The sequence below is a fragment of the Haliotis rufescens genome, unplaced genomic scaffold (genome assembly GCF_023055435.1).
Source record: "Haliotis rufescens isolate VD_foot unplaced genomic scaffold, xgHalRufe1.0.p SCAF_6, whole genome shotgun sequence".
NCBI lineage: Eukaryota > Metazoa > Mollusca > Gastropoda > Lepetellida > Haliotidae > Haliotis > Haliotis rufescens.
In genome coordinates, this window is record NW_025964334.1 from 37459123 (window position 1) to 37479111 (window position 19989).

The 19989-nt window shown below is 40.2% G+C and overlaps 1 protein-coding gene across 3 annotated transcripts; it reads left to right on the plus strand.

Moving 5' to 3' along the window:
* Window positions 1–1972: 1972 nt before the first annotated feature.
* LOC124112250 lies at window positions 1973–18832 on the plus strand. 3 transcript variants are annotated; one of them, XM_046472264.2, is made up of 11 exons: window positions 1998–2253; window positions 2674–2908; window positions 4486–4712; window positions 5426–5689; window positions 6031–6098; window positions 7223–7324; window positions 8106–8249; window positions 13880–14000; window positions 16171–16246; window positions 17663–17861; window positions 18668–18832. In XM_046472264.2, the coding sequence occupies exons 1-11, from the start codon at window positions 2202–2204 to the stop codon at window positions 18767–18769; spliced, it is 1590 nt and encodes a 529-aa protein (XP_046328220.1). In that variant the 5' UTR covers window positions 1998–2201; the 3' UTR covers window positions 18770–18832. The 3 variants fall into 3 exon arrangements, with proteins under 3 accessions (XP_046328223.1, XP_046328220.1, XP_046328219.1); XM_046472263.2 differs by having other exon boundaries at window positions 2002–2253; window positions 6028–6098; XM_046472267.2 differs by lacking the exons at window positions 17663–17861; window positions 18668–18832 and adding an exon at window positions 16564–17656 and having other exon boundaries at window positions 1973–2253; window positions 6028–6098.
* Window positions 18833–19989: the final 1157 nt, after the last annotated feature.

The following is a 19989-nucleotide window of genomic DNA, read 5'->3' on the forward strand; positions in this document are numbered from 1 at the left end:
AAACCAAGATAGAGTGAGTGAGTTTATATTTAAAGTCACATCAGCAGTATTTCAGCCATATCGTGACTATCAAATGTTATACATACTATATAGATGTAAACATGCACTAGAATGAGATGAGATGAGATGTGTGTTAGTATGTACTGCTATGAAGTTAAAGAACACCCGATTCCTTCAGATGTCGTAATAGGGAATAACCACGTGTTCTTTAACTCCTTTTGAGTACATAGTTGTTCTAGCAGTACATGTTTCACGTACACTATATAAAAACGATTTGTAGAGAAGTACAATTGTTTGGGACAAAAATCCAAATACTAGTTATTGAAACTTGGCACTTCTCTATCGATGAAGTGTGACATCCTATTATCATCGCTGATTAGGTGCCTCACTCTGAGAGTGTTTAAGATAAAACAAGATAGCACTTCATTATCAAACAAACAAACGTAATTAACATTAAATGTGGCACAAGCTAATAAATGCTCAACAACTATTTATCACAAAACTTATTACATAACCTGGAACTATCAGATACCTGGCACTAGCTGCTTCAGTCACATATGTTGAGAGTTAACAGATGCTTCGAAGAGTTTGTTTTAGATAAAATATGAAATTCTTTCCACCTCACATTTATTTTTGTAATTGCAATAAAAAATCCAAATATATAATGTTATTGTAGCCTATTGTACAATGAATAAGTTGCCATGGTACTTTTGGTCTCACCTGACTGACAGTCAAGTGAGCTTAATATTTCATTATCCAGCGTCAGCAAGCAGCGAAAGCGTCGGTAAAAATCTTCTGAAAAACGCTGGACACTGGACTAATGAAGTATCTATTATTTTATCGCCTCTGCGTACTCTGACAAATTCCCAAAGTGGCTGTCGCTTTGACATTTTAAGCTGTTGAATGCCGTTGCACTATATGTTTCATTTCACAAGAGAAAAGACCAGAACAGAATTTTATGAACGCAACAGCTGGAAGAGTGAGTGAGTAAATTTCACCCCACTCTGTACAGTATTTCATTTATAACCACATCATGTCAGCTTAATGTGAGAGGATAGCATGTTTTAGACTTTTACCACTGGTGAAACCCACGCGCACGGGTGTTATGCTTTCAAACTGAAAATACCCAACACAAACAATCCTGGGCCCTGTCACCCAAAGCGATCATAGCGCTCAGACGACCGTAACTCCCATACGTTAACATTACTTGCGTCAATCGTAGCGCTAAGGTCACTTTATGGAACAGGACCCAGGTGAGTCTAGGATATTATCCAACAATCGTAGTTCTGTGCATCTATTTGAGGTTCCATGGGTGATTACTAGTATGCCTTCCGTGTCCCAATCAGTTGGAAGAGCAAGGTAAATTCAAGGACTCTTCCGATAAAGTAGTAATGCCTTCTTAATTAAAGAACTGAAATTACACAAATTACTTTTGCTGTTCACCAGAGCTAAATACTCTGTGTATCAGTGTACACAGCTGCTAAAGTAAATTAGACCAGGATTTTCACATGGAATGCATGATCATGGTGATAAGCTAAGGACTAAGTCTCTTATTGTCACTCTTTGGACGACAGGGTCGAAAAATAGTCCAGGTAAGTAATGCATCCAGGTACTGTGCTCAATGGCAACCAGAATGGCGCTTAACGGTGCTCGGCATCCGGCTTACTAAAAGGGGGTTGGCACCCTCAACACGTGTACATACTTACATTGCATCAATCATGAATATCAACACCCTACAAATCGGATGTAATCCTACAACTAGGGAAAACAATATTTGCAAAAACAAACTATATAAAAAGAAAAATAGTTAGCATGATGAATACACATTCAAAAGAAGCGATTGAGGCAATGCATGTCGTTGTGCATACATCGAAGTCGTATTAGCAATAGCAAGAATGGGAGTAGCAAAAGTTACCATTCAAATATGCAAAAATACATTATTTCTGGCTTGTCCCGGTGTTCAAAACGATTTTGACCGGATTTAAACACAACTCTTCACACCGTTTATCAGGGAAAAGGAAGCGCTTGCTGTAAGGAAAACTGATTGCAGCGGGATTTGCGACATTAGTTTGAGGCACCCTGAACTGATCAGATCAGTTGTTTTCACGTGAAGTCACTTCGCACTAAACCGACAATAAGTTTGTTTAGCGCTCCATGGGGTCCGATGTTGAAGAATGTAAAAACTGAGTTTCTCACTTGAAATGAGTGACATCCATGTCAATAGGTTGAAACGAGTTGGAGGCACGTCAACAGGTAGCGTTCCTAACTTCCTTCAATCATTGCTTTGTCAAGTTTGTGGGCGTGGTGGAATGAGAGTGACAGGGTCGGCGAAGGAATTCCAAATAAACGCGAAACATGTTTTTGACATTTCCAAGATATATACGATTCCATTTATTTGGTTAAATATAGTTAGTTATTAGTCTAAATGTGAAGCAAAAACAACAAAACACTTTCCAAGACAGTTCAACTCTCGATTAGCCGACAGCCGTGATGTGAAGGGTCTAGATAGTAGGGTAATGTCTTGACTGTAGGACCCCATCACGGCTCTCGGCTACCTCTTGATATGCACTGGTTTTCTTTTATCTTTTAGTCTTTAAGATGACAGTCTGTGAAGGATATTGATAACCTACTTCATGTATTAATACTGTTATAACTTAATTACTATCTTTACAGCTTCTAAACCAATGAAGTCCCAGAGAAGCAGAGTCTGCTTGATGCCGCCCACCCCGTGCCAGTGGGAAGGTTTGTTTACAGCACTAAAGGGAAACAGGTCACTACAACAAGCTGAGTTATGGATCAAGGAGGATTTGATAACACGCTATGCAGATCATGTTCCAGCACAATGGCAGGTCCTGCTAGAATTTCTGTCTGATCAGGTTGTCTCTGGAAGCTGTGAGAAACTTGTGTTGTAAGTTTGTATTCTGTTTTATGGATCAGTATAGTTCATGTATTGTTTGGATTAGCCTATCACTGACCTAATCAATACTTCATAGTGCCAAACAGTAAAAGTGTCTTTTTCTAAAGTAGGCGAGCTACAACTGAGGTAGGCCCAGTGCTATGAAAGATTTGTGAAACAGTGTCGTGGTCTAAGGATCTGTGGCACTCAGAGTTCTCTCCCTTTGCAACCAAGATCTCAAGCCTCTTCCCAGCGCGTGACACCTTCATTACACTCTCGGTAACAACGCTGCAACCAGTGTGAGACGGCCATTACAAGAATCTTGAATTTTTTTCTCTAGCCCCAAATGTAGTAACATTTATACTTTTGTTTATGTCTTTAGGAATGCCATCATTGTTCATTTTGAAAAGGTTTACGACTGTCAATGTTTTCCAGATGAATTTACTTTGTTGCTTGTATAATCAGATCGGTTCGAGATTGCAGACTGACGGAAAATCACTTAACTTTCCCCTTACATTCTTACTATACCAATCACATGAAAGTTGGAATGAAACAGAAATTCAAATTGACAAACAAAGAAAATAATTAAGCTGGGGTAAGAGTATTTGGAGTCATGATAGTCATCACTTGTTTGTGAACACAACGGTCAGTCGGTCGAGTTCAACTCCAAGGATTGTTCTGGTCATCAATCACTGTGGGGAGTTTTGACTGGTAGCAGCGATAGTAAAAGAGCTCCATGACGAGATATCGCTTTGAGGAGCTTGCCAAGATCTGCTGCTGCTGGTTGATGATGGGTTGGAAATTATTACGAATACATTCGTCTTCTCAATTGTTACGATGTCCTGACAAAGTGACTATCAGTACTTACGTATGAGTAACATGGTGACAAATGTCTCGCTATCACACAAGACCGGCTAAGACTGTGAACCAAAAGAACTCTAGATTAGCTGTGTATTTATGTAAAATATGCAAAATACGTCACCGTTACCCAGTATTTTGAGATGCCCAAAGAACATAAATCACCATCACCAATATATTTTGAAATGTTTGAGTACAAGTTTGCATGAAAAAAATTCAGAAACCCAACAGTAAATTCACCTCACAGTTTTGTTTGTTTCTTGTTGTTATTTGTTTTGTTTGTTATTTAACGCCGAACTATATATATTCCAACTCTGTGACGTCAGTTTGTAATTAATCAAGTCTGGACCAGACAGGTCAGTGATTGATATCATGAGCATCGATCCATGCAATTGGGATATGATGACATGCATCAACGGAGTCAGTGAGCCTGACCACCCGATCCCGTTATTTACCTCTAACGACAAGCATAGTCACCTTTTGCAGCAAGCATGGTTTGCTGAAGACCTATACTGACCCGGATCTTCACGGGTCCACAGGTTGAATACCAAAGAATTTGATCAATACCCACTGCATCTGACAACAAGAAATTCTCGACGCCTAAAAGAACATCCATAACAAACTAAACATCACATCTAATTTATCAGTCTGACATCTTCCCCTAAAATAGACTGAAAAATGTGCTTTTATTGATTAAAAGAAATGATTTGATTGTTCTAAAACTTTTTCAGTAGTACTGTGTTGAGTAACCTCCCCCCTGATCTCCAGAGGAACATCCTGGCTGTTATCTACCAGCATCGGGGGGACATCAACATGGACATTCTCACGCAGTTTGTCCAGCAGGTCAAGACTACACACAACACCATCACCTGGACAACCCTGTTGTGGCGGCTGCTGGCCGAGCATGTTGGCCTTACACACAAAGTGAATCCTACCATGACACTTCCAGGACAAGAAGGTAACTGTGGTAATCTCAAGAAAATCAAATCTTTACCCGATATTGTACCTGTCTGTATTATGATCTTCTTTGTTACTTGTCATCTTTTCCTTCATTTCCAATAAACGTCGCCATACATGCCATGGCTCCCAATAAACACTGCCTTTAGCTTACATGATGTGGCTCCCAATAAACACTGCCATGCATAACATGGCTCCCAATAAACACTGCCATATGTAACATGGCTTCCAATAAACACTGCCATACATTAAATGGCTCCCAGTAAACACTGCCTTACATAAAATGGCTCCCAATAAACACTGCCTTACATAACATAGCTTCCTATAAACACCACCATACATTAAATAGCTCCCAATGAACACTGCCATACATACCATGGCCCCCAATAAACACTGCCTTACATAACATTGCTCCCAATAAACACTGCCATGCATAACATCGCTCCAAATAAAAACTGCCATGCAAACATGGCTCCCAATAAACAGTGTCTTACATAAAATGGCTCCCAATAAACACTGCCATACGTTGTTGGTTTGTTGTTAAACGCGGCACTCAGCAATATTCCAGCTATATGACGGCTCCCAATAAACACTGCCATGCATAACATGGCTCCCACAGCTCACTCACTCACTCACTCACTCACTCTCAAACTTTTAAGCTTTGGGAGTTTACACTTTTGAAACAGCACGTTGATTGGTCGCTGGTATGCTTAGCTTCAACTGAAGACCCCAATGCAACTAGTCCTGCAGAACGTGCTGACAAGATGAAAGAACTACCTGACAGGATGGTAGCCGAGACAGCAGGTGCTCCTGGTGCTCCAGCTGATGAAGGGAGGCAGAAACATGGCCTTGAAGGGAGAGAGGAGGAGAAACCCGATGTCGGAGGAACAGACATTGGTCCAGACTTCATCATCATTCTGGATGAAGATGAAGATGGTTGTGCACCACCAACAGTCAAGAAAATAAAAAGTGAAGATTGTAAGTATGTGTCTTAAAATCATAGGATTTTGGTCTTTTGATGTATCATCCAGGACTATATTAAAAGGATCACACAACCTAAATAAATTTATATTTTCTTGCCTATGTGCACTTTCATTTTGTTCATGGTCTTCCAAACAGTAGCAAAAGTGTCATAATTATGAAAATCACATAAATATCAGTCCCTGTTGCATCGACTAAGTACATGAAGTAATGTTTAATCTGAAGCAATGCAGCAGCCTTGGGTACTACCTGTCACCTGACAGCTGATTGCATCGTGTTCTTGAGAATTCAAAATGATTTGTGTGTATTTGATAGTTTGGTCTTCTATTTATTAGCAGCTGAGGAGGAAAGGAATCCCACAATGATTAGTGATAGAGAGTCTTGTGCCTTGGACCAAGAACTTATGGTAATAAAACTCTTAACTTCCATTGTACTAGTGTTTTGCCAGCTTGATGTAATGGCCTGGCCAGCTAATAACTGTGAACTGTTTTTCTAAAGCTGTCAACAATTCATCTTCCTGAGGCAAGGGAGTTAACTGACTATAAGTCCAGTTTTCATCCTTCCCGAACAAGGCCGGATTTATAGTTTGGCTGGAATAACGAGTCTAGTCCATATAATACTCCAACCAAAATCGCCTAATGAAATCGACATCTGGTTAAAAAACAACATGGCAATTGCCTTACAGATTTCAGTTGATTGCAGGATTTGCAGAGCATGTGTGCGGTCAAACTTGAGCGTCTTGACTTGGTACCTTTTTGTTTGAAGCAAATGCAAGTCTTATGAGAGGTGGAATCTGATTTTTAATAGGAAGTACCTATAGGGGATATAACTTGTAATAGCCTCTGGTGACACTACATTTGATCCAAGAAATTCCTGCCTAGTTCGGCAAGGTGGAAACTGGACTTTTACACTCAGTTAAAACTCTTGCTTTGGGAAGATGACTCCAGTTATACTGGTTCTAATTTCAATAACTAAAGCTTGCACAGACATTTTATCAAAATCTCTTTTTGAACCATTACTTTGTCATTTGTCATCGCGATTGCGGGGTCAGGCTCTCTGAATGTCATCATATCCCAAATACGTGGATTGATGCTCATGATATCAATCACTGGATTGTATGGTCAAGACTCCATTATTTACAGACAGCCGTCATATAGCTGGAATATTGCTGAGTCCTGGGTTAAACAACAAACAAACAATAACTTAGTAATTATGTTCGTTCGTAAGTTTTTGATAGTTGTTGTTACTCTGCTGGAGCTTGGCTTAACAGGGATAAAACAAGGACTGGTTGGTTCAGAGTCAGTATACTGTGTTCATGTTAAACTGCGTCATATTATCTCAGTGTGCTAGCACTATAAAACACAATGTGACTGTAATAATCTTCAATGCAACGGCAAATGTCACCTCACCTCAAGTTTCAGAATAGCATGAGTGATTTGAAGACCACACAAGCATGAAACAGTTGCTTGTTCTTAGAGTATGTGGCTGGTCAAGAATATCCTGTTCTCTGACAACCATTTGTTTTTTCAGGATAATGGTATAAGACTGAGGGAGATGCTTCTGGGGTCTGCGGATGATCGTGTCAGCATTGAGGGGGAACTTCAAACCCTTCTCCGGACACCACCCAACCAGGTATTATATCTTACATTTCGCACCCTGCTGGTTAATTTGTGAGAAAAGTAATTTTATCATAAAACACTGGTATCCAAAGAGATATCACTTCATTGAGATCACGCAATGAAATTGCATCATAATGCTTTGCAGGCTGTTGTGATGTTATCGGTAACAATGTCACGATCAAAGACATCACTTTTCTCTCTGCCACTGAAGCTGGTCAGATCTACTTTTTACACTCAAGGCATTAGTTATTTGTGTTGACAAACTGTCTTGGATGACAAATAGAATCGCACCGTTCTGTCTTTTGATATTTATTGATATCAACACTTGTCAATAAAAGTACAAACTCTATGTCAGCACGTTGGTGAAATTCTCCTTAGTTTGTTATTTGTGCATACTTGACCACCTCCATGGTCTAGTGGTAGAGTGTCCACCCAGAGAGCGGAAGGTCCAGGGTTCGATCCCTGGCTGCATCATACCAAAAGACGTTTAGAAGATGGTACTTATTGTTGCCCTACCTGGCGCTGGGCATTACGGGGATAAAACAAGGACTGGTCGGCTCTGAGTCAGTATACTGTGTCTGAGTGGGGTATTCATGTTAAACTGCAGCGTGGTATCTCAGTGGGCTAGCACTATAAAATCGGCATTATTCCGGACTAGGACAAGCATCTACACACGCACATACATGCATGCACATACATACATGCATGTATAATAATGTTGGAGGTGACATTAAACCCCATTCCACCTCAATTTGTGCCTACTATTCACCTGTGAAGCCATCCCTATGTTTCAGCTGGCAACGCTGTGTCAAGTCAGTGAGTTGACGAATCTGCCAGATCCAATCCTGGCGGTTGTGGGGAGTGTGCTGGTCAAGATGTCCGACAGCGTGACGTACAGATCTTGTGTGGCGCTGCTGGCTGGACTAGTTACCAACAAGGTGAATTTATACAAAGAAATGTTGACTGCTGCTTCCAATGGATCAGTATTTTCCCTCTCCATGAAGATCTGGGTTAGAATTAGTCTTCAGCAACCCATACTTATACCACTGTGAAGGCCTGGCTTAGAATTGGTCCTCAGCAACCCATGCTTGTACCCTTTATAGATCTGTGTTAGAATTGATCTTCAGCAACCCATGGTTGTACTGCTGAGAAAATCCGGGTTAGAATTGGCCTTCAGAAATCCAGTCATAAGAGGTGACTGACAGGATCAGGCAGTCAGGCTTCCTGACTTGGTTGATGCATGTCATCGTATCCCAGTTGCATAGATTGATGCTCATGGTGTGATTCACTGTTTGTTTGATTGGTTGGTCAAGACTCTATTATTTACAGACTGTCGTCATATTCCTGAAATTTTTGAAGTGTGGATTTAACCAACAAACAAACACGATTCTACCTGATTATGATACTTGGTTTATCAGCACTATACTGAAATATATCCCTGCCTGTGAGTTTCACTAAATGGTAAATGTCTAAGTATCACCTACAGGTCAAAGAGGCTTAAACCCAACTCATTCACTGAGCACAACCTTTTGCTCTCTTTTAACAAGTTCAATTTAAACATTTTCACATATCTTTCTTCTTGAGGCATATTCTGTCAATAATTTGCTGACCTGACTGAAGTGAAATGAGATTATTTTTTGGCATGTTGTCAGTCTTGTTGTCTGTTCGTTTTGCATATGGTTGCCATGGAAATCAAACTTGACCTCGAAAAGAAATCGTTTGAGCAACATGAGGTAAAGTTGTCGCTAGTATGGTCAAGGCTGATATAGGAGAACAAGTCCAAGCAGGCTGCAACTGTGAAAGTGGGCAATAGGGACAATTTGACAAGTGTCTCAATTTGACTTACCGTATTCGACCCATTAAGCGCCCCTTCCCCAATAAGCGCCCCCCCAAAAAAAATAAAATTTAAATAGTAATTATTTCGTTTTAAATGAAAATCGTCCGGGAACCGAGGTTTCCGGATATTTGAAGTCCGTATAAGCGGGGCATGACTGTATTCTGTTTCTTTTAGATATTTGTGACTTTGAATATTATGCGCAGAGAAAAATTACACCGTACCCCGTCAGCGAAGTCCGGCAAACGAACAGGTGATGAGAAACTTTGTCAGTACAAATTCGAAATTTGAGATAAAAAATCACCAGACATGTTGATTTACTGTTTAAATTGTATTTTTTGTTCAGCTAGGCATTGTTTTATATCCAGGGATTAAGATTACATTGTGCATTTTCTTGTAAACTAAGCCAGACAAAGCAATCAGCTGTACACACGCTTTCTTGGAATCTACCGGTGATTCGGTCAAGACACACCCAATGATATAACTTTACAGTATTTTAAATGCAAGGATCGGCAAAAGTTGTATCTGAAACTATTTTTTTTATCAGGAATAATATATTCCAATATCTTGTTAATTTATATGCAGCTTTTACTAAACATATTTAAAATAATAATAACCCTAAGCGAAGCAGCTGATCGCTATTGCCGGGTATTATTTTTCACATGGAACCAGTCTGACCAGTCACCGTCAAGGCTCCCGTGCACGTGATCGCGAGAATTACGTGTTGACATAGAATCGTCCAACAAAAACAAATATGACTTTTAACGAATCAAAGTATGGCATTTATGATATATGTATCCATTCTCTGTCAACTAAAGTTTCAAGGCGTCAATAGCTGTAATCTGACCGTGGTTGCTGTTAATAATGGTGAGTTGTGCGATTGTCCGATTGCTTCACACACGATTTCGCCGAAATTAATTAAAACAATATTAAAAGGAATTTTGAATAAAATTAATGAATTAAGTTACAAACATAAGTCCAGATATACAAAGAACACTTTTTATAGTCAGACAGTATAATTACATGAATAATTTGCGAACTTCAGGATGGATTTGTTGACATGGTATTTCTGGTGTTACGTGCTCACACTAATGTCTTTCCATGGGGGAAAAAACATCAAAACTCATTAATTCGTGTATAATGCGAACCCCCTTCTACACAGCTGTGTTTTTTGGAGAAGAAAATACGATATGGCTAACTGATGAATTTACGCCAATTTGACTCTGAATTTGTCTTTTTTTAAGCGCCCTGGGCGCTTAATGGGTCGAATACTGTATGTGTTTGACCCCTTAAAAGGTATGTGACCCTGTGACCCCCTGTAAACCCGACTCTTACCTTGTGAATGTGCTTATTTCCAGAAACTGAAGAAATATACACTTGCCAAACTCTTGTAGACTTGCTTTGGATTTTTCAGACATTTTCTTTTTCATGGTCTGTATGAAGGACAAAGGCTGACATAGTATTGACATAACACCTTGCTATGATTTAGTTGTGGGAATGTCTAAACTTGGTTCCCAGCTACATGCTCCTCTAATATCATGGTACAGTACATGCCATTGGTTCAAACTCCTGTTTGAAATACACATTCGTGTTAAAATAGTTATTCCAAATGAAGAAATTATTTGCTGGGACCGGACTGTGAGATTGATACATCCAGTGTTCTGCCAACTCTACTCTATACTTGCCTTGTTGCCACAGAGTTAATAACACTGGTAGGTGCAATATGTTGCCTGTAACTGCAGACATGTTTTCTTCCCCAAACTGACTGATCAGTAAGTGAGTTTAGTGATTTTCCCATGACTGGAGATCATCCTGGGGAAAGATACTGGCCTCAGACCAAGCACCTGGCCTCAGATGCATTGATGACGATTCCTGTTATAAGGGAATCTGTCATCAAGTTTTTCTTCATAATTTCATCAATGCATTTTTCCTTTGTGGAATGGATGTTGTGTTTCCCCTTGACACAATGGTTGCCCTTGTAGACAAGCTTTCCACCTTCTATTGTCCCATGTTCATTCTGCTGTTCAAGATAAGTACTGTGTAAGGCTTCCCCCTTCTTCAGAACCTCCAATGCTGATTTACAATGATCTGAACCACAGACACATCCAAGTCAGACTTTTGAAAAGTCAGCCATAGCTGAGACACTACAGGTAAAGTATCCATTAACAGTTGTTGCTATGAAGTCATATTGGGAAAGTATTTTGGCACAGCCTTTAGCTTTGCTGTCTCTGTGTGGCAAAGAAGGATATCAGAGCATCCAAGGATCTGTAGATTGTCTGCTCTGCAATATACACCGACAACCACAACCACCTACTTCATGAACCTCTTTGATTTTCAATAATGAATGATCTTTGTTGTTCTAAACTAATCCTGTTAATGTATCCTGGAAGTCTCTCAGGGAGTTGATTTCATTTGCTGCTTGTGAAGTGACCAGGGCCAAACGATGTGCAATACTCACATTAGCATTAGATTCACTCTAAAGAGGTAGCCAGTCACACCTTCACCTGTACCTGTCAGCATTTTTTTTCCATCAGAGCCCAGACCAATGACTTTTTTCTTCCAAAACAGTAAGTGCTTGACCCATGCTTTTACCAGTTGCGGACTTGATTTCAACATTGGTGTCTTATTAATGTGTGGATGCTGCAGATGTCTCTGTATCTATTACTCTAGTCTACACAACTAACTTCTTCTTTATGCCAATGTCTGTGCTCTCATCAGCTAACAGGGTGACCTTATCAGTTTACTGTCCAGTTGCCTGCGAATAACATGGGCCAATGACTTAAGCATATCAACAGCACTTTCGTCTTTCCACTCTTCACTTCGCTCTGGTAGGGACAGTTTAGTTGTGAAAATAGATTTGTCAAACTTGATATTTTGTAATAGCTATGTCCTCTTTTGCCATCCAGTTATTCCTTTTTGCCTTTTAGTGCTACAATAATACCTGATTCCTTATCACTTATAACTTTGTGTTCGGTATGCTTTATGTTGGTTTTGCCTAAATGCAGATTTTCCGCCTCAACTGACATTTTATGGTCAGCTGTAAGAGCATGCCTTTAAAGGAAATTAGAGTTCAATTGTGTCAGCAAATTTGTCTTCTTATGTTTTATAAATATGCAGCAACTCATAGAGTTTGTCTCTAGTGAAACTGCAACCAAGGGAAATCTCACAGCCAGCTTTGTTGGACATTTCTGTGGTTAAATTTCTCAGTTTCAAAGGTGGAACCGTCGGCGTACGAATAATTCTTTTTCAGAGTTTCGTTGCTAGTTTTAGCAGCATCATTCGATTTAGTCTCAGACAATTTTTCTTGCCATGTTTATCCATTGATGGATTTGTGGCTGAAGAGTCATGGTCTCCGTCAACATTTGCCTGTCTGGCAGTGAAAAAAACTCCAAAGTTTACTCTGCCGTTTCCATCCATCTGCTTCGTTGACCGAAATTCTCGATGTTGACTGTTTTCTGTCCTTTTGCGCCCTCGCTGTAGCCTGCAGAGCCCATGAACTAGGGCAGAGGTGAAGTCAGTCTAACTCTCAATGTACTTTAGCTTTCATTAACCATTGACAAACACCTATATAACATACAGCATTCAGCAGAATTAATTTCAGCCAATTGGAAGACCCATTACCAAGAAGTATTCAGTCAGCAAACTTAGACAGTCGATCTTTATGACATATTGATAAGTTTTCATGATAGTTATGTATCATATTTTGAGATAATAACTTTATCACAGAATTTAGATGTGGCTGACCCCCTACAGTAAAAGATATGAGTCAATTCTTATTTATTAGCGGGGATCCCGCGAGCCTGCTGCCTTGGTAGCTGAGACAGCAGGGTTTGACTGTATATCTATTTTGGGTGGTGGGGTAGCCATGCAGTATACACAAGATGGTCAGGTTTCTGTCCCTGCATACGTACATGAGTCCCAAGTCTTGTCACCTGCTGCTATGAGTCTATATTGATAAAGCAATCTAAAACCCTCATGCTCTCACCAGGGCTCGACTTAGTACCAGTGCAACCTATTATGTTACAGTGCATCCTGATATTTATGTCTACATGCACCAAGCGCATGTAAAATAACCCAATCCATAGTTGTCCACACAACATTGATCTTTAATCACACTCAGTATCACTAAACTTAGTTTACCATACTGCATCCCTGTATAAATGTGTGTAATTTGTCATGCTTTCTTGGGCGTGATGTCATCAGACTGTGGGTACTTCAAAATTATGTGCACTTGTTCCTATTATGTTTTAACAACATTACATCATTAATTTATGTAAAATCATAACAGTCATCGGAGATCTGAGATTTATTTATTTAGACTAGTTTATCCATATCGGTTCCTTCAATTGTGCCCTGCTTACTGTTACCATATTTGCCATAATAAGCACCCCGGCCACTTAGAAAATTTTGATGTTGATAATTTCTGTTTTTCAAAACATCTGTATGTATCAGGGATGAGAATTTTCCACAGATTATGTTACGTCAACTCTCACTTTTGTGATACTTGCTATTACAATATATACCAATAAATCAAATAGTCCCTCAGACCCCAGCCAAATTATGAACTGTCATGTTAATTTTTGGTCTTAGTAGGAGGCACTTATGAAGAATACTTACACATTGGTCAAGAGGTTGGTTGACAGATTGCTAATTGAAGCAGGGAGCTTAATATGAAGAATACAGCATATGATTTAGATCTCTGGTAAGAATACAAATGTCACTGCATGATTTCAGGTGAGGAGCTTGGCGCAATCAGCTGCAAGGATGCTGCAGGACACACTGATCTCACTGGCCGAGACTTTTCCTCTTCAACTCCTTGATGCAATAGTAGCGCCATCTGTAGTGCAGGAATTAGGTGGGTCATGATATTGCTCCGGGGTAGAATAGGTCTTCAGCAACCCATGCTTGCCGTAAAAGGCGACTAGGCTTGTCTTAAGAGGCGACTAACTGACTCGCTGACTTGGTTGATGCATGTCATCGTATCCCAATTGGGTGGATCGATGCTCATGATGTCAATCACTGGATTATCTGGTCCAGAGTTGATTATTTACAGACCGCTGTCATATATTGGAATATTGCTGAGTGCGGCGTTAAACAACAAAAAACAAACAAATATGATAATGAGATGTGTATTAGGAAGTGAGTCTGTTGTTTAATGTGCACTCAGTATTATTCCGCTATATCATGGCAGCCTGTAAATAATCAAGTCTAGACCAGTTAATAACAACATGAGAAATAATACTCACAATTGGCGTCACAGAGTCACAGAGCCTGGTCTGAATCCTTTTTGGTTGGCTTATTATCAATGCAGGGGGACAAAGTCATCTGGTCTGTCTCTGCGACCCTGTTTATTTTCGGAGCATAACTTGAAAACTGTGAAAGATTTTTCATCCAAGCCTGGTCCATGTATTAACCAGGACTGAAGTTGTGATTTTTGCTATTGTGATGGGATTTGTCATCATTCAGAAGGATCTTGTATGATTAGGGAAGCTATTCTACCCTTAAATCCCCAAGGAGTGTTTCAGGACTGCATGGTAACCTTGTACTGTATTTTGGTGTCTTACCACACATGCAAGGGGGTCATGTTGTCAAGGATGTTTACAAATAGGGAAAAGGGAGTGAACAATGCTCCAGATATATCATAATGGCCTGTAGGAATCAAGTTTGGGCCGTGGACAACATTGATGGCAATCTCATTAAAATCAGATCTGTTCTTGCTACTGCTAATCAAAGATCTGTAGACATCCCATTATGGGTCACGTCAGAACGACCTTTCATCTGACTAATCAGAGCATCGCGTACCAGATCATGAAAGTGACAGTCGGAATGTGTTTTCTAATCATGCAACCTAGAGTAATGTGACACGGTATATTCCAAACGACAGTTAATCCATACAATCTAGGCCATCTATTGGCCATTCCAGAAGGTTCTTTTGTTCATTTTTCTAATTTTTAATTGAGAATTAGTCATAATATGTTTCGAAGCATAGTCAACAGTCAGAAGTGCCATAAAGCAAAAGGAAACTGCCTTCTGATTGGCTAATGTCGACTTCTTGTCAGTCATTCTATTGGTTGGTCTGACATGACCTGCAGTAGGACATTTGTTTTGAGGTAGCGAGAACCAAGGCCTGTTTTTAATGAGATTTGGTTATTAGCGCCTGATGTCCAAGATCCTGATAATCCTGATTGTTGTAATGTCATGATGTAGTCACATATTGAAGGTGCCAACTCCCTTTAGGTATGCGGGATGCCCAGCCCTCTTAAGTGGTATTCTGGATCCTGCAGTGCAGTATGCACGGATGCAAATTAATTTTTTGAAAATCCATAATATATTTAGGCCCAAGCTTATGAGCATTCATGGTCATGCCTTCTATCTGAAAATCCTGGCCTAATTTACTTTAGCAGCTGTGTATATTGATATGACTCAAGAGTTCTAAAATTGGATGCCACGACTAGGAGTGATCCAAGTCACATGGGTATGATGAAGCAGTCTTATAGTGATCACTCTCCATCAGTGAACAATATCAGTAGCTCTAGATGAAGCTTTTATTTTAATTGAAATATGTTTTTTGAAAAGTATACTTGGAATGATTCCAAATGTTTATCCATCCCAGCTACTGTTAGTTTGTGGACCGCCTCCGTGGTCTAGTGGTATAGCGTCTGCCCGTAGAGCGGAAGATCTGGGGTTCAATCCCCAGCCGCGTCATACCAAAAGATGTTAAAAGATGGTACTTGTTGTTACCCTGTCTGGCGCTCAGCATTAAGGGGCTAAAACAAGGACTGGTCGGCTCGGAGTCAGTATACTGTGTCTGAGTGGGGTATTCATGTTAAACTGCGGCATGGTATATCAGTGTGCTAGCACTATAAATCGGCATCAGTCCAGACTAGTACAAGCAGCCAAACGCACACAAACACACACGGGCATGCACGTCGCTATATAAGTGCAATAATCTTGACGTTAAACCCAATTTCACCTCACCTCACCTGTTAGTTTGTTGACACTGAGGTCTCTTACTCTGTACCCAGGTGCCGCCCAGAGTGAGATTCTGTGTCGTCTGTGTAAAGATTCTCTGTTGCCGAGCCATCATGCCTACCTACTCAGGTAACTCTCTGTCTCTTGGCACATTAAGCATTTAAAGTCCCACTAATAGAATCTGATAGAAAATGTAAGGACTATACAAGGGCTGGTAAAAAGGTTCTAAGCCTAACAAACAAAACCAACAATTGTGAAAGTGTTTTTAATTTTTTTTTTCAACATACTCTCCCTGCTTTTCAAAACACTTCTCATATTGATAGTGAAGCTTTCAATTCCTGTCAGGAAGAAGTTTTCTGAAGCCACCCTGAAAACCCCATTCACTGCAGCTTTGAGGTCATCGTTGTCATCATAGTGCTTTCCATGTAGGTGTTCTTTCCGTTTAGGTAACAGGTGGAAATCACTTGGTGCCAGGTCTGACAAGTATGGAGGGTAGGGCAGCTCTGCAAACCCACATTGTCGCACAGCAGCCTTTGCAAGTTGAGAGATGTGAGAAGAGGCTTTGTCATGAATTAGTAGAACTCCAGCAGTCAGCATTCCTCCACGCTTTTCTTTCATAGAATCTCTTAGGCGGTGAAGCAAATGAGCGTAGTAGGCATCAGTATTCTTCTTTTGACTTCCTAAGTAATTAACACAGATCACACCCTTTGCATCCTAAAATACAGATGCCATAACTTTCCTCAGTGATCTTGAAGTCTTGAATATTTTTGGTGCAAGAGAAATGGAATGGTGCCAGCCTTAAACATAGCTGCATAAAGTTAAATAGTGTTTGGTACTCTCTCTTTTCTGCGTCCATTTGGCCCCCTATCACGTTCAACTGTCTGTCACTAATATACAAACGGCCTCCACAGACTAAATACACTTGCAATGAGCTACTCAAACAATGTACAACATTGACTAGTTCTCTTTCTTATGACCCATAGTTGAAAGTTAGTCAGGCTTAGAACATTTTGACCAGCCCTCGTATATAGCATGTTTGTTATATAGCACTTTTATAAATAACTGTTTGAAATAAGGCAATGTGTCAACAAACAAATGTACATGTGATGCACAACAACATAAAATAAATTACACTGAATCTTGATGCAGAAATCCTCTCGTAACTGTCCCAGGTAAACATGAAATCATCATAAGCAGCTAATTTGTAGGACGTGGGTTGCTTTTCAAGTGCTTAGTTATCCCCGCCCTCCCATGTAATGTAAGCTTGTGTGTAGCAAGCCAGGTTGAAGTGCCCTATGTTTTAGTGACCATCCAGAAACTGGATTTCTGGGTAGATAAACAATCATATACTGTAAATCTTTCATTTTGAAAGGCTCCTTTGAAAGCCAGTATTTCTGGTTAACTCATGTCTAGATTAGTGGGGTCTCACTGTATTTGACCATAAAAGAGATTGAATGTTTATAAAGTAGATTGTGTTAATCAGTTTGTGTAGTAAGAAATGCAGGATATAATGGTTGAAAATAAATGAAAAACTTTGACTTGCAGAAAGTTTGTTCAACAGACAGTGACATTAACAGAGCCTGGACTAACCCTGCTTCATGTTGCTATGGATGCCAAGCCAGACTTGGATGAAGAAGATTCAACAGCCATCTTAGATTGCTTGTCTCGGTCCGCAGACCAGTTCCATAGCAACCTCAAGTTTGGGAAACTGCTGTTGAGTTTCGTTAATAAATATGCCAAACAGGTGAATATGAATGTAATTGTTACACCTAAGAGCTTCCATGTATAGCTAATTCCAAACTAGTACATGTGTTTTGATAAAGTGGCTTGTCGGGAGTGAAATTAAGGTGAGAAAATTGGCTGTTTCAATCAGAAGTAGTTATTGGTGATATCATACCTCTGCCTGACCAACCAGAATCATGGAATAATTTTGTTTTAAGTAATTATACTCCAGCTAGGTGACATGCAACTAGTTAAGATGTGGTAGGGCAGTAGAAAATCAAGTGGGTCTGTTGACACATAATCATCCAGGGATAAAGCATGGATCATTGCCCTTGATGTCAACCACTGGTTTGCCATGTCCAGACTTGACTAATGCAGGCTGCTGTGAAATCCCTGTGGGTACAAGGGCACGTAGTTAGCCAGGTCAGCAGCAGAGATCATTGCCCTTGATGTCAACCACTGGTTTGCCATGTCCAGACTTGACTATATACAGGCTGCTGTGAAATCCTGTGGGTACAACCACACATAGTTAGCCAGGTCAGCAGTGAGGATCATTGCCCTGCTGTGATATAGCTAGAGTATTGCTGACCTATTGGGGATTCTAGGATATAATTGATCCACAGTTCCAGTAAACTCGGCTTGTTGTAAGAGGAGTTGGTTATTAGTCCTTGTGTCATTGTACCCTACTGCTCAGGGCATTCATAATGTCAACCATAGGTTTTAAATGATATAGCTGTCCTCCCTCACTGGAATATTGCTGACTGCGGTGTAAATCAACATTCATGACAGCCAGACACTGTGTGATGACTTCTGGACTTGTGCTTTCAGTGGACTCCGCTGCAAGTGGCCATGATGGGTCATATTTGTGGGCATAACAAGACCTTCTTAAAGAAGACCATCAGTTCCATCTTGAAGAGACTGACCAGATGACCAACCATTTCTACAGCAGTCACTACATTTGTACATATTTTGAAAATAAATAATAATATCACATAAGCATCTTCTTGTTATGTGTTTGGTGTTCCCAACAATGATGTTGCTGAAATATTGCTAAAAGTGGCATGAAGACCAGGTCACTTGCTTACACTTTCCAGTTTCCATTTATTATATCACCAGGGCATGTCCATTGTTTCGGTGTGTCATTAATCTTCCCATCAACCCCATCATCAGAAGGACATGCCACTACACCCCTTCTCTTCAGTGAGTGGGTGTTATTTATGAAGCTAAGTAAATGTGATGGCAAGTATTAGGATTAAGACCCTGCAGTAGGCTCAAGGCTCTGTAGGGGCGGTCAGGTAGCCTAGTGGTTAAAGCGTTCGCTCTTCACGCCGAAGACCCGGGTTCGATTCCCGACATGGGTACAATGTGTGAAGCCCATTTCTGGTGTCCCCCGCCGTGATATTGCTGGAATATTGCTAAAAGCGGGGTAAAACCATACTCAGTCAGTCAGTCAAGGCTCTGTAGGCTTATACCCCAGTTCCAGATGGAATATTAGGATAAGTGGAGTAAAACCATACATCACAGAATGACCATCAGTCAATAATCATTTTTCCGAGGCAAGGGAGTTAACTGACTATGAAAATCCAGTCAAGAAAATCTGATTGATAATCAAAAATCTATATTGTGATAAAACGGGTCTTACTTCGCGAAGTGCATCAAAGCAAGTGAGCACCTTGATTAAAAACATGAAAACATTTGGAAAATATCTGCTGACCCATAATAGTGATGCCATAAAGGGGTAAAGATTTCAGTCGACTGCAGGCTTTGCAAAGCATGTGTACCGTCAACTTGTCGTTGGCGGTATACATGCTTTGCAAATCCTGCAATCGACCGAAATTTACACGACAGTTTACTAACCGAATGTCGATTTCGGTACGCGATTTGATAGGACTACGCATAAACTCGTTAGTCCAGCCAAAATATATCTCCATATTTCCAGCCTAGTTCAGCAAGAGTGGAAACTGGACTTTATGGTCAGTTAACTCCCTTGCCTCGGGAAGATGGCCAATAGTATATAGTTCCACATCACCATACAGTCAGATCTCCTCTATCATAAGAGTTGCATCCTTTTGACGTAACCATTAAGGCCAGACCAATTGTTCCCCGTTTATTATGAGTCCACCGAACGGATTTTTCACTGATTTCAAAAA

Bases quoted from the DNA above. Each gene is read 5' to 3' on its own strand.
- LOC124112250 (XM_046472263.2), top strand. From the start codon at position 2,202: ATGAGTGACATCCATGTCAATAGGTTGAAACGAGTTGGAGGCACGTCA. The intron at 7,325-8,105 runs GTATTATATCTT...CCTATGTTTCAG, and splicing joins TCCGGACACCACCCAACCAG to CTGGCAACGCTGTGTCAAGT. The intron at 16,247-17,662 runs GTAACTCTCTGT...TTTGACTTGCAG, and splicing joins CATCATGCCTACCTACTCAG to AAAGTTTGTTCAACAGACAG.